Source organism: Melospiza melodia, chromosome 6, assembly GCF_035770615.1.
Source record: "Melospiza melodia melodia isolate bMelMel2 chromosome 6, bMelMel2.pri, whole genome shotgun sequence".
NCBI classification, from domain to species: domain Eukaryota; kingdom Metazoa; phylum Chordata; class Aves; order Passeriformes; family Passerellidae; genus Melospiza; species Melospiza melodia.
In genome coordinates this window covers 8924594-8938828 of record NC_086199.1, presented here as the reverse complement: position 1 = coordinate 8938828, position 14235 = coordinate 8924594, and the positions used below count along the sequence as shown (strand labels likewise).

The 14235-nt window shown below is 42.7% G+C and overlaps 1 protein-coding gene across 2 annotated transcripts in view; it reads right to left on the bottom strand.

Annotated features, from left to right (window-relative positions):
- Positions 1–14235, bottom strand: part of AKT1 (AKT serine/threonine kinase 1) — a 78426-nt gene that overhangs the window by 13043 nt on the left and 51148 nt on the right. For both annotated transcript variants that reach the window (XM_063159824.1, XM_063159825.1), the window contains 6 exons: positions 10546–10677; positions 10316–10381; positions 8416–8484; positions 7579–7704; positions 6177–6305; positions 1153–1367 (listed from right to left, as the gene is read on the bottom strand). In XM_063159824.1, coding sequence (XP_063015894.1) covers positions 1153–1367; positions 6177–6305; positions 7579–7704; positions 8416–8484; positions 10316–10381; positions 10546–10677 — 737 coding nt within the window. The remainder of the gene's footprint in view (positions 1–1152; positions 1368–6176; positions 6306–7578; positions 7705–8415; positions 8485–10315; positions 10382–10545; positions 10678–14235) is intronic.

Here is a 14235-nt window from a genome sequence, read left to right as displayed (position 1 = left end):
ATTTAACCCAGTGCTTTACTGGGCAGGAATGCTGTTGGCAGGGGCTGCAGAGCAGAGCCTGGGGGCTGCTCATCAATTACACAACCTTCTCCTGGAGGTCCCCTCACAGGCACTGGGTTCAGGAGGGGCTGCAGCTGTTGCCACCTTGCACAGGGCTGGCCACGTTCCCCACAGCACCACCAAGATCAATCCTCCAACATTAAAAACTGTGCATTTGCATTATGAGACCTCCCAATAGGATTTTCCATCAAAAAACAGTGAAGAAAATAGCCTACAGGGATGACAGAAATCCTTCTACAAGTATCCAGGTAGTGGCAATCCCATTTTCCTGCTATGTGCACACACAAGCACAGAGACTAAACAAACACCAGAAAGTAAACCGGAATTCCCTGCTTGCACCTCACATGAAAGGTTTCCTATCCGGGGCCTATTAACAGTGGAAGGTTCAGGACAGGAGATCAGGGGCAGAGTCACAATATTATTTGTTTTAAAAATGTCTGGGTTGACAAGATGGCAGGTTTTTACACTGATGTTTATCTCTGTCAAAGTCAACATCCTTTTTGGATCTTGTTCCATTTTTTGTTTGTTAGCCATTAGGAGCTTTTTTAATGGTTTTTTTTTTTTTTTTTCCTGTTTTTAAATCAAGGGTTATTTTTTAAAAAAATACAGCAATAAAAGAAAAACAAAAATAAAAGGAGGAAATAGGAAAAGTCAATTGAGCATGGTATAAACTCCACTACAAACATGGTACAAACACCACCACCTACTGTCCAAAGCAGGATGCTAAACCACTGGCACAGATCTAGACAAAAATTCAGGAAAGGGACAGCAGCCTCAACTGCAACTGAAGGCAAAAGCATTTGGGGTAGAGCATCACAGCAGCCACTGGATTCATTACAGCCAAAGGTAGGGTTAACTTGCTTTCTCCCAGGCTATAGTTTTACTTTAATGGCAGCCACCATACTCTGAAGTTCAGCACCAAAGCTGCTTCGTGTCACTATTTACACTGTCAGCTCATTTAAAAAGTCAAAAATAAATGAGCACATCCACTTGCTGCATCTTGCTGGATAATCAATTTGAATGGATTAAAAATTAAATTACGATTTTGTCTCAAATACCTTAAAAAAGTGCAACTATTAAGCACAGCCTCACCTTTGCTTAGGGTCTTTCTTCAGCAAGCCTGACAAGAGGGATTTTGCTTCAGGTGACAATGTGCGTGGAAATCTGATCTCCTCCATCAGGATGAGTTCAAAGAGCTTTTCATGGTCCTGATTGTAGAAAGGGAGCCGTCCACACATCATTTCATACATCACAACTCCTAATCCCCACCAGTCCACTGCACGGCCGTAGTCATTATCCTCCAGAACCTGCAGATTGCAAGGAAAAGGCTTTAGAAGATACTCCCAACACCAGGCATGAACACAGAACTCAAGAAGCAAAATTTACCCCAGCAAGTCCATCTTTGATCACACAGCCATATCTAACAGTAGAGTATTTGCAAAAGAACCATGTGAAAAGAACTGGCATCCATGCTCACCACCCTGAGTGAGCAGAGGGGGAAAAGGAGGCAGCAGGAGTGTCACAGCAGCTTCCTTGTCTTCCTTCTCCCATCCTCCCTCACATTACAGTCATGATAAGCACAACCTTTGAAAGTCCAAAGGCCAAGAACTGTTCTCACATTAGAGAGCTAGCTGTTAAACTCTCACTTATTCATCACAAACTGTTCCAAACAGGATCCAAGTTTTTAGAAAAACCCCAACCCACCAAGAAGCCAGTACATGGAGAAAAGGCCATGAACCTGTTCCTTCACAAGCAAAAAGCCAAACATATCCATCATCTTCTTATCAACCTGCACCCCAAAGTGGTGGCTCTGCACGTCCTAAAAGACCACCCACAAATACTCAATGACTAATCTATATTAAACACTAAGAGCCAGAACAACATTTCTAACATTTGACCAGCTCTCAGGCCGTAAAATGGCAGCCAAATTGTCTGGACATGTTTCCCCTCCAACCCCCTGCCCCGCTCCAAAGGCTCTTCTGCCTCTGCTCAGAGGGCTGCAAACACAGGAACAGTCAGTGGGGTGGATTTCTGCCAGGTCTCACAGCAAAAGGAGCCCAGCACAGTTCATTCTTCCCTTCCCCTGGGTACTTCCACCTAGCAAAGCAGGAGCTGGTGCAGGGACTCAGGACACCAGCAGTGCTCTCCACCTCTCCTGCTTGCTCCGGAGAAGCCCTGCCACAGTGCATTTCTGATCTGCTGCACAGAGGGTTGCTGAAGGGAGTGGGGAGTGTTTTGTGGCCTGTGCAGTGGATGTTACCAGGACTTCTCCAGACTTTGTGTCTCCTATGCAGTTGTCCGTAGCTGACACCAACATCTCATGTTCCAAACCCTGTCCTCAGGTTTTAGTTATCATCTTTGCTCTTTGCAGGGACCTGCACTGAGCTGCTTACTCTTGCCAAGAGCATGAACCACAACTGCACCACCATCCTGTTTTCTCACTGGACAGCGTCTGTGTGAGCTTTACATTCCTGAGATTCAGAATACTTAACATTCAAAATTAAAAAGGTAAAAGAGCCCAAGTCAGTGCAAGTTTAACAAATGCAAGATCTTTACATCTTATAAATCTTGATTTAAAGGTTTTGCACATAAAAAAGAACCATCGAGGCACTTCACATAACAACTGTTTGCACTCTGCCTCTCTTTATTCACTAATTATTCCCCTTAATTATCTGAACGAGGGAGAGGGCCTGCAGTAAAAATCAAAAGGCTGCCAGGTATTGGATTACCCCACGTCGGTCTATTTCCAGCATCCCCGGCCGGATGATTCACACCAAACGACAGCTGGCTCTGCAGCTGCCCCCTCCATGGAGCGGCCGGCACAGCTGCCGCCGGCTGGGATTCCAGGAGCTGGCCCCGGCACGGCACCCTCGGCTCATGGACTGTGTGACAACGCAGTTCTGGGACTCCAGGAACGGGCCCCGTCCTTCCCGAGGCACGGCACCCTCGGCTCATGGACACTGTGTGACAATGCAATTCTGGATTCCAGGAGCCGGCCCGGCACGGCACCCTCAGCTCATGGACACTGTGTGACAATGCAATTCTGGATTCCAGGAGCCGGCCCTGTCTGTCCCGAGGCACGGCAGCTCTGGGCTCATGGACACTGTGTGACAACGCAATTCTGGATTCCAGGAGCCGGCCCCGGCACAGCACTCGGCTCATGGACACTGTGTGACAACGCAATTCTGGATTCCAGGAGCCGGCCCGGCACGGCACCCTCGGCTCATGGACACTGTGTGACAACGCAATTCTGGATTCCAGGAGCTGGCCCCGGCACGGCACCCTCGGCTCATGGATTGTGCGACAATGCAATTCTGGATTCCAGGAGCCGGCCCTGTCTGTCCCGAGGCACGGCAGCTCTGGGCTCATGGACACTGTGTGACAATGCAATTCTGGATTCCGGGAGCCGGCCCTGGCACGGCACCCTCGGCTAATGGACACTGTGTGACAATGCAATTCTGGATTCCAGGAGCCGGCCCCGTCCGTCCCGACCCGAGGCACGGCAGCCGGAGTTTGTGTGACAATGCAGTTCCCGCTCTGAGTCACCCCGCTCAACCAGCGCTTCCTGTTCACACTCCCCTACGCTCGGCTTGCCTAAAATAAAACACTCACACGGCCTCCGATTTGTATTTTTGTTTTTTAAAGTGCTGCAAGAGATGCAATAGGAGAGACTGAAAGAAAAAGAAAACCACAGAGGTCTTTGCTGCACACGTAGTTAATGTTACAGGTGCTTCTGAAATGCAGCAAACACTTCACGTGTTACTTTAAAAAGTGTATTAATGCTCTGTATTATAAACTAGATTACTAACTGCAATGATTTCCTTCACTTCCATTAATTTTGAACAGAATATAAAATGCTTATTTCTTCAAAGTTCTTTAGCACAATGAGCATATCATCATATTGGTGATTGGGTAGAAGAGAGCAATGGTGTGAGTATCAACACTGCACTGTAACAAAAAAAATATTGCACTCATCCATGATTTACTGCAAGACACTGGATAGCTGGGGAGCAGTAAAGTAACAAGGTCATTTCACCTAAATTAAGGGATCATAATTTCTTAACGAGCAGCTCTAGACTGTTGTGAGATAGAATTCAAAAGAGAAGGCAGAACAGCTGTACACATCACAGCCATCGATGCATCTGACACATCAAAGTTGACATGGCTCAGTCACTGTCATCCATGCATGAGATTCCAGTATGAACCTAAAAACAACGATGTACAGACACACTGCTGTGCTGCACTCGAGTTACAAATGCAGACAGGAGCACTGACACCCCTGCTTTGAAGGATGTATGACCTCAAATGCACAGAAGATCATTTGCACACAATTTCCAGATTTTTGCATGCTATCAGCCAGATGACAAAAGCCTCCCCAGAATTTAACACTCCAACTCACAGATGGGACTTGCAAGTAAGAGAGAGAACTGAGTTAATCAAAAGGATTTGTCCTTCAGGGTTTTTGGATGAGCCAACTCATCATAAATATTAAAAAAGAAAAAATAATATCAAGTAACAGAACAGAAAGAACAGCCCAACTGTCTGCACAGGGAATCCCCACATTCCAAGTTAGGAAAAACCAAAACAATAAATATTTTTAGCATCCTCATAAAATCCTTGATGAGAAACTGAAGTTCAGCAATTGATTTTAAGAGGGAAGCTTAAATAAAAGGCATGTTTATGAATAATAAACACTCTGTCATGCTGCTAATTACTCTCTGCATCAGTAAATCTCAAATTGTGGTGCATGGACCCCAATTTAGATTCACTGAAGACTTCTGGTGATCCATGGAAAAGCTGGCAGTCACCACGAGACTGGCTCCACCTCTTTGCTGCAAGCTACTTCGACAGGTGCCCACGTTCTTCATTATTACAAAGGACTGGAGGCCCTTGAAAGCAGCTGGGAGTTAAAAAAAACACAAAACAACAAAAACCAAACAAAACCCAAGAGCGTGCTGCCACCACTATGAAAGCAGGGAGCACAAAGGCGCTGATCAGCAAAGACATCAGCTCGCAGCAGAAATATTCCTCCTCCACGCTGGCTTCCCATCTTTGTTACTTATGCACAGTTCAATTCAAGGCAGGTTTGCAATGCTCAAGTCTCCCAACTCAGAGGAAAGCTGTGCCAACAATCCATAACCTGCTGGCAGCCCAAGGCTTGCTTCTCTGTATGCTCTGAGCAGGATGGAAATGCAAATGCCACGGGAAGCAAGGCCCAACTGCAAGGGAAGCATCCCTTGTACAAGGCACCCCACCTTGGCTTGGGCTTCATGCCCTGGGAGTCCAGGAGTTTGCTCCCACACAGCTCAGAACATGCCCAGAGCAACGAGTGTACACACATCCCCTACAACCTGACCCCACTTCTCACCCACCCCACCTCACCCCCAGCTCTAACACCACCTCTGTGCACAACTCTGAGTGCTTCCAGGAACAAACCTGCAAACACGTATTTGAACTTTGCACTTGGAAAGGAAAAAGTAAAATCTCCACAAAAAAAATTACCCAAGACTGTTTGGGAACTGAGATCCCCTGCCTGGATTTATTTCCTCTGAAACAGGAGTGCTCAAATCAACACTGAGAAATATCCTGTGCTTTTACAGTCATAAAACAGTCAGCACTTTTAATGCATGCCATGCTAAATAATGCAGAAACAGCTTGGTCTGTCCTGTTTCTGAAAGCATGTCACCTTTGACTGCCCTCAAACAGTAAAAGAATTGGACAATACTTCTACTTCTCAAGTGAAGTCCTACTGATAACCTTTCAAATAGGAAAACACATAGCAAGCTGCAAAAAAGATAATCTATCATGAAATATTTGAAGTGATTAAAAGGGCTTTTTTAAAAATTATGTATTTGATACAAGAAACAAGCACTGTTCCAGTAAAACGTACATACTCTGTCAAGTGGAAGAAACTACCCTGCCAAAAAATCATGATGTATCATTATGCTAAAGATGTGTTCCAGATCATGATGAATAAAGGAGTCTCAGGATGTGTAATTATATAACAGCAGTTAGTGCATGAGCACATCATGGCACAGGAATTATTCTGTACTCCTACTGCTACCACGGAAGGCGTGAAAGAAGGCAATTTAACACAACAGCCAACATAAACATACCTCTGGTGCAAGATACTCTGGAGTGCCACAGAAAGTCTTCATTGTTGCTCCATCCTTGATGCCTTCTTTACATAGTCCAAAGTCTGTTATTTTTATGTGTCCATCTTTATCCAGCATAAGATTTTCCAACTGGGAGGAAAAGCCAAATTAAAAGACATGATTACCTGTAACATACACTAATTCTGAGCAGGATAATCAAAGACATGAATTTTGCAGATCAGTTTTGAACCTCATCCTCACTGGGATCATAGCCAGAGCATGTAAAATGTAAATATACATTGGTAACATTTTGCTCAATTCTTTAGGGAACATAAAGTAACTAACTTGTAGTCTTGGAGTAACCAACCATATATACAGAAAGAATGCAGAACATGAACATTGTATTTATGCTTCTACAGTATCATCATCAATAGAACACCAGTTCTTTAGAAAGTATATTAAGTATTCCCCCTCACACAACTTCATCCATCCCTGCTCTGATTTTATTAAATAATCTATACCAGTAAGTAATAGCATAAAATAAATAAAACAGAAATCATATGGAAGGTTAGGGAACCACTTCCAAAGAGACCCTTTAAATGAGAATCAGTATATACATTTACTCACAGCTCAGCACATGGTATTCATCCCACCCTGAGCCTCTAATTTTTGTGAAAGTCACCTAGGTATTAGAACAGTTTCCTCAATGTATCAATAAAGTGCATTACAGGGGAATCACAGTGATATGGAGACAGAGATCCCAAAATTACTCTGACATAGTCTGAGAACATTACAGAGCATGCTTCCTTTTACACTGCCCCTAAATAAACTACCAGGATCCCTTCATCCTGTCCTAAAAACTCTTCTCAGGAAGAAAGAAAATGCTATTGTTGCATTTTCCTCAAGAATTTCTCAAGTCTGTTTGCCCTGAGATACCTTGCTTGGTTGGGGTTTCTTTTCCCCTTCTGTGCTCTCCAAACAAATTAGAAACTTGAAACACAGGCAGTTTTCTAACTGCAAGCAGCCACTATGAAGATGATGTGAGCACACTGCAAGGAAGCACAACATCCATGCAGTGTGAACTTCCATCTCTCTGCTAAAACCAGGATTATGTTCCACCGTGCAGAAGCACCAGAAAAGTTTCTCTCAGAACATAAGCAGGCAAGTGAAAATGAAACCCCTGTAGCCCAATAACCCTTCATGTTCTCTGAAATGCTGCCAGAGTCACAATAAATGCCTTATGCAGCTTCTTGGACTATCAAAGGCTTTAGACATCCTGTAAAGTCCAGCCCAACAGCTGCAGCAACAGTTTGGATAAAGTTCAGTCAGGAAAGGATTTCTTAATAGTTCAGGATCATTTGCTTTTTTTAACAACAAACAAAAAGCCAAACCCCAAAAGCCTGAAAATGATTTTTCTACGTACCTTCAAATCTCTATAAACCACATTCTTCTCTGAATGCAGGTAATCCAGCGCTGAAACAATCTCAGCCCCATAAAACCGAGCGCGGTCTTCAGAGAAGACACGCTCTCTTGACAGATGGAAAAATAACTACAAGAACAGTAATTTGTTACCTTTAAATGTGTCTGAATTATGCCTTGCAGTTCACAAGCCATCCTCCTTGGAAGATGTTATTAACTAAGAGAAAACCCCTTCCCGCCCTCACCCAGCCGAGTTCCCAAATGTGTTAAAAAACATCATAAATTAAATTATTAGATAATTATGTCTCATATTCACAGACACACACTGATAACCAGTACATGTACTACAGTCTTACAGGGTCAGAAAATTATAAAACTATTTTTGACTGAACTACAAATACATGTTAAAACTAAAGCCTAATGCATGATTTAAGAGAAATGTTAATATTCCAACTTTTCTTTCCTGACTGTAATAGCAGACAGCAGTTGCTAGTTCTCCCTCCAAGTATACTCACAATATTAAGTGTTAAAACTTGTCTGACAGCTAGAGCAACTAGAAAGCAACCTTGTCTTCTTGAACTTCTGAATGTCAGATTACAATATACTGCTGTCATGTAAAATATGAACCTATGCCCAAAACCTCTATGTTCTAAAAATGGAGTTGAAAAAATTATGAGTCTTACTTCTTTATATTAGTTAAACCTGTGAACAGCTCTGTTTAATTGGGACAACTTGGATTAATTAGAATTGCAAAAACGGGCCTTAGCTAAATAATGTCAAGCAAAATTAGCAGTAGAACAGGAAAATCCTAAAGTATTAAACATTATTGTATTTCCCTTACCTCCCCTCCATTAGCATACTCCATAACAAAACACAAGCGATCGTGTGTCTGAAAGGAATACTTCAAAGCCTGAAACAGATTTAAACCAAAACTTAAAAGACAGATCATAGTGACAATCAGAAAAGCATTTTTAATAGATTCTCAGAAGCAGACATGGAATTTTCTATTTTAGTGAATGTTTTGTCCTTAAATCTTATATAGTACTTTTATTTTCCTGTTGCCGCTGAGGAAACTGCCAACTTATTTCACTAAAAAAATTTAATAAAACATTAAACAAATTCCTTGCAGAAGTTATCATCATCACCTAAAATGCTGCAAAACAAAGTTCTGGCCCATTAACAGGGACTCAGAATGCATCAACAGTGACTGTAGTTTCCTCCTCTGGCCACAGGTTCAACTGACAGAAAAGAGGCCACAACCAAACCCTGGAGCACAAGGTTTCACCACACTGGCTACAAGACCTCTTATATGAAACACACATATTTTCACACTCCAGCCCCCTGGCCTCTGCCCTGCTGCAGCTGCCAGCCTGCCAGGGGATTGGCCAACACTGGCAATACCAATTTGTGAGCAATTCACAAAAACAGACCAGATGGAGGCTGTGATGGAGAGACACAAGGTGCCCGTGTATAGTCCTGCCACAGGGATTCCTGGAGTAACATCAACTTGTTTGCCATAGTATTAAGGTTTTTCATCACAGAATGTGCTGAGCTGGAAGGGGCCCAAAAGGATCATCAAGCCAAACTCTTGGCCCTGCACAGGACCACACGAAGAATCCCACAAGGGACCTCGGAGTGTTGTTCAAATTTTTCCTGAACTCTGGTGAACAAGCTGGTGCTGTGACCACTTCCCTGGGGAGCCTATTCCAGGGTCCAACTACTCTGTGGGTAAGAACTTTTTCCTAGCACCCAAGCTAGACCCAGTCTTGTAGCGATTCTCTCAAGCCCTTGTTCTGGATACTTTGGTTTATAAAAGCATTGAAAAGAAAATACTGAATATGATATTGTGGTCTTCATTACAAAGGGTGGCACTTCTAAACCAGTCATATTTTTTCTGGAAAAAATGAAGGACCAGGTTTTAGACATGTCAACACTATTGAGTTTACTCAATACAAGCAATATTTACTTCCAGAGGTCATGCTTATAAGGTCTGAGTTCCTGAGCTAAGCCCTTGTACCTGGCCAAATGAAACAACCAGGATCCTACACAGTCTCTTAGAGGCTTTAAGCAGTTGTAAAAAATTCAGGACAACTTGTAGTAAATATTACAAACAAAATCTTGAGATGGAACTTAGATATCTGAACTCAGCCCAGAGACACTGCTGGCAATGGAGGTCTAAAATGAAAGTATGGATTGGCTTTACAATTCAAAAAGAAAGCAGCAGATAAAGCATAGTCCTGCTCTTCTCCTTCCCATTCCACATGCTCCTACCACTATCCTTTGGCTGGCATTACCAGTGCTCTGATGCCACTGGTGAGCTGTATCTGGGAGCTTAAAAAAACAACAACAAAGACAAAATCAAAGTTTTTTCTGCCCAGTATATCTTCCTGAATTTGTCTGTCACAAAAGCAGAGTCACCCTGACCTCTGCCACAACGGGGAGACCAAACATTTGAAAGGCAAGGAAAGCAGATATTCCTCTTGAGATAGCAATTAAATGGGTGAGCCCTAATGTCAAACCACAGCCTGAAACATTGTCTTCAAGAGGTGCTGAGGACCTGCCCTGCAAGAATCAGAAAACTTGAAAAAGTATTTTCATTTATGCACCCCTAAAATGGAAGGCTACAAAAGTACTCAGCCACTCTGTAAACACAGACCTCAGATGCATTAAGAGACAAAATATAAGGAAAGCCTTGGTGGTGGTGATATCAAGTTACACTGTGCAGAGGCAGAAATGCTTACTGTTAGGAAGGGGTGCCGAGAGTTCTGTAAAACCCGGTTTTCTGTCAGCGTGTGCGCTACTTCATCCTGAAACGCAAGCAGAAGGAAATCAGCAAAGTGATTCCCCAGATCAGGGGTCCATTTCAAACACTAACAGAGCAATTACTAACAACTACTGAGAATCCTTCCCATGACTTTGACACAGGCTGTATCAAGGGTAAATCACATCCCAAAGTTTCCCATCTACTCACCTTTGCTACAATAACTTCCTTCTTCAGAATTTTCATAGCGTAATACCGTCCAGTTGCTTTTTCTTTAACTAAAATGACCTTTCCAAAAGTGCCTTTTCCCAGTAGCTTAAGGTATTCAAACTCATTCATGGTCTGTTAACGATACAGATAAAGAAGAAATTAATTACATGATCTAACAAGAAGTGTATTATTCTCAGACTAGAATTTCTCATTCACGTGAGAATGCATCGCATATGTTGCACATGTGGGTTTTTTAATCCTTTTGTTTAGTAGAATTCAGGAGCAGAAATGATTCTTCCACAAAAATGAATGCCAGTGCACTCCCAAAGATAATCAATCAAACTATCTACAGAAAACCATAAGCTTTCAATTAACTGAACGCTCTGTTGCATGACTCAACACTGAACTGTACAAGTAACACTGAACATATTAATCCACAGCCATTCTGACCTCCTAGCCAGTGCAGACATTCATTAAAAGGCAAATGTTACTCTGATTCCAGGGATTAAACCCACACCTTTTTTCTGATGTCCCCCACCTCTCTAGGAGATCAGTTTTCTTGTGCTTCATTGAGCACTACCAAAAACCAGAGACAAAATTACACCCTGCAAGGTCTCTATCTACTTGCTCAATGGGACTTTTGAAAGGGCTTTCCAGTGCTTCATGCACTCTGAGTTGAACATATGGGGGAAATCCCAACCAGATATTCTCATGAGGTCAAAAACAACACAAAACACTTACTGGCAAACTTTAGAAAATCAGGCAACTTTGGATAAAGGTTTACTACAATATCCAATCAACATAAAACACTTCTCACAATATTAACTTGGACCATTCACCTTAGCAAACTTTAAATCCATTTGATGGTAAGTTACTCAAAGTATGCCAACAAGAGGGAATGAGGAGAAAATTACAGGAAAGATCTAGAAAAGCACATATACAGCTACCAACTCCTGGGTTCCAGCTGTGATCAGACAGAAACTCCAAGAACAGGCAGAGTCTAGACAAGGTGATGGCCTCGTGCTGGACCCTAAATATCCCTTGGCCTTCACTGGCCCTTCCCCCAGGTGGGACTTGTGTTCATTTGGCCTCTCGGGAGCTGGGTTAGGGAGAATGGAGCATTGCCTCTGGTGTGTCAGTGACTGGCAGCTCTGCCAGGCTGGGATACAGGCTCTAGGGGGGTGTGGGGCACTTCACTGTCTCACCAGAGCAAGGCCTCACCTGTATCTTCCCCCACACACATGCACCCCAAAATTTCTTGAGACATCTTTCCAGTCTCTGACAACCATTCCATGCCTCGAGACAGGACCACAGTAATGGTACCTTTCCTCCTGTGGTCTGATCTAGCAGACAGCAGAAAGGAAAGAAGAGGAAAGTACACTAAAACTCATATAATGGTCAATTGCTATTCCAATAACCAAAACATAAGTCTAGTTAATATCCTCCTATGCAGTGCTCTCCCCTCCCTCCTCACTGCAGGTGAGGTGAGATGCAAATCAGGATCCAGGGGAAGAGTTCATGAACCATTCTTTCAGCTGCAGTGCCTGAAGAGTCCAGAAGTTTGGTCCATGATTTCCTGTGTGTTTCTTGAGACAGCACTCATTTTCTGGGAGGTTTTATACAATTTTATGCAGTTATTTTTGGCACTTGGTGGACCTGTAAGCTGGGTTCCAAAATAGCTTGGTGAGTTCAATTTAGGATTCTCTATGACTTATTGACAGTGCAATACATTGCACTCCTTGTCAAACTCTGTAAGGATCAATAGTTAGGTTGTTTTGTCTTTTGGAGTCCATTATCTTCAAGATAATCCAGGTATCAGCACCACCTGAACAAATACACACATCCCAAATTGCCACTGTTATCCCTCCCACCAAGCAGGTTTCAGGGGGATTACCAGAACCTGCACCCAGGGAAAGAGGAAGAGGTCAGTGGGCACCATGGGAAACATTCAGTAAAATTCTACTAATTGTCTGAATTGCCTCAGGGGTGGGGTCCAATACACACCAACATTCAGTCAGTCATTCCAACTTCCTCAGCACATCGTTTTAGTCAAGGTCCTGAGTTTGGACCAGATATTTTCCAACTTTACCAGACTCTTCAGCAATTCTCAAACCCCATTTTTTTTTCTCTTAATCACTTATGCCTTCTTCATCTACAGCTGGAACTTCCCAGCTCCACTGGGAAGCCCCTTTTCTCCTTCATTCCAGGGCCACCAACAGTTCAACATTCCCTGCTTCTGTACAATCATGCCTCACACATTGCTCATCATTACTACATACACTTCCCTCAATACAGTAAATTTTATACTCTGCACTCAGAAGACAGGAAGAGGTACACAAACTTGTTTCCATCATCATATGAAATCCTATGGGTGAGCCTCCAGAACTAAACAGGAGGGAGGAATCTTTCCACTCACTCTGGCAACCAGAGGGAAAATATGAACATCTCAAAATACTGCAGCAACAAACTTATACAAACATATATGAACATAAATATCTTAAAACCCTTCAAGATAAAAACATGTAAACGCTTGATGCAGCAATGAACAGCAACTCCTCTGTCCTATCATCACTTCACTCTCTCATGGAACACTTCTAGGAGAAAACTTGGTCCCACTCCAACCTACTTCAAAAAGAGGAAGCATCTACTTGGCAATCTTTTGTGTTCTCTGCTATAGAAAGTTTAATTGAATAATTAACAGACTGTGAAAATAACCTTAGAACATATAAAAAATGCAACCATCACTAATGAAATTTAAGTTATCTAGTACCTTAACAACACTGATGAGCATTCTCACCCATGTACGCCAACTTGAATTAGAGTAGCCAGCCATACTTTTGAGGCCTTTTCACTTTAGACAAAACAGTTTTCATTGGATCTACATATTCTGTTACATCCAATTTTGCACATTTGGACTCCAGTCCAAAAGCCAACCAATAACATATATTTGTTCTATGTGTGTGATGTTACAGTGGTCCTTAGGGAAAAGGACACCATTCTCTTTTCTTTCTTTGCTCACTACCTTGAAACCATACTTGCTACTACAATTGTTAGGAACTATGTCCTGCTAGGATGGTCAACTAAACCAGAAGCAAACAATAGTGCTGGCATACTGGGGACACTGTTCTGAAAATAAAGATGATAAACCATTTAATGTATTTCATTTTAGATTTCAGATTTCACTGCAGCTTTCTCTCCAATGGATTTGCTGTTTACTATATTGTTCAATACAGTCCCTCTGTGCTCCTCTTTGTCCAGAGCTGACTTTAATCACATAATTTAGATGTCTCCAGCTGCAGATCTCACAGCTGTGTGTATAGTTAGAGTCCTTTCCACTGCTGCTTAAGAAGCTCTTCATTCCACTTCCAGATACACACCCAGGCTTCTGTCTGGTCAGGATGTACTTGAACATGCAGAGTTATTACCAAGACCAGAACAACAAATTTGTACAATGACAAAAGTATATTTCCCCCAGAGGTTACGGATTCTGCAGTCCCACCTCTGGTGGTGGGAAGGCTCAACACCCCCTTGCTGCCAGGAGGAGGCAGGGTAGGAGGAGCTTGCAAAGCTTCATTGCAAATACAGAGAAACTTTGAATTCAACACCCTCTCCCACTTTTTGGAGCTGGCACAGAGAGTTTTTTTTCTTGGGCTTGATCCTTAAATTTTGCAATAAATAACAATAACACTG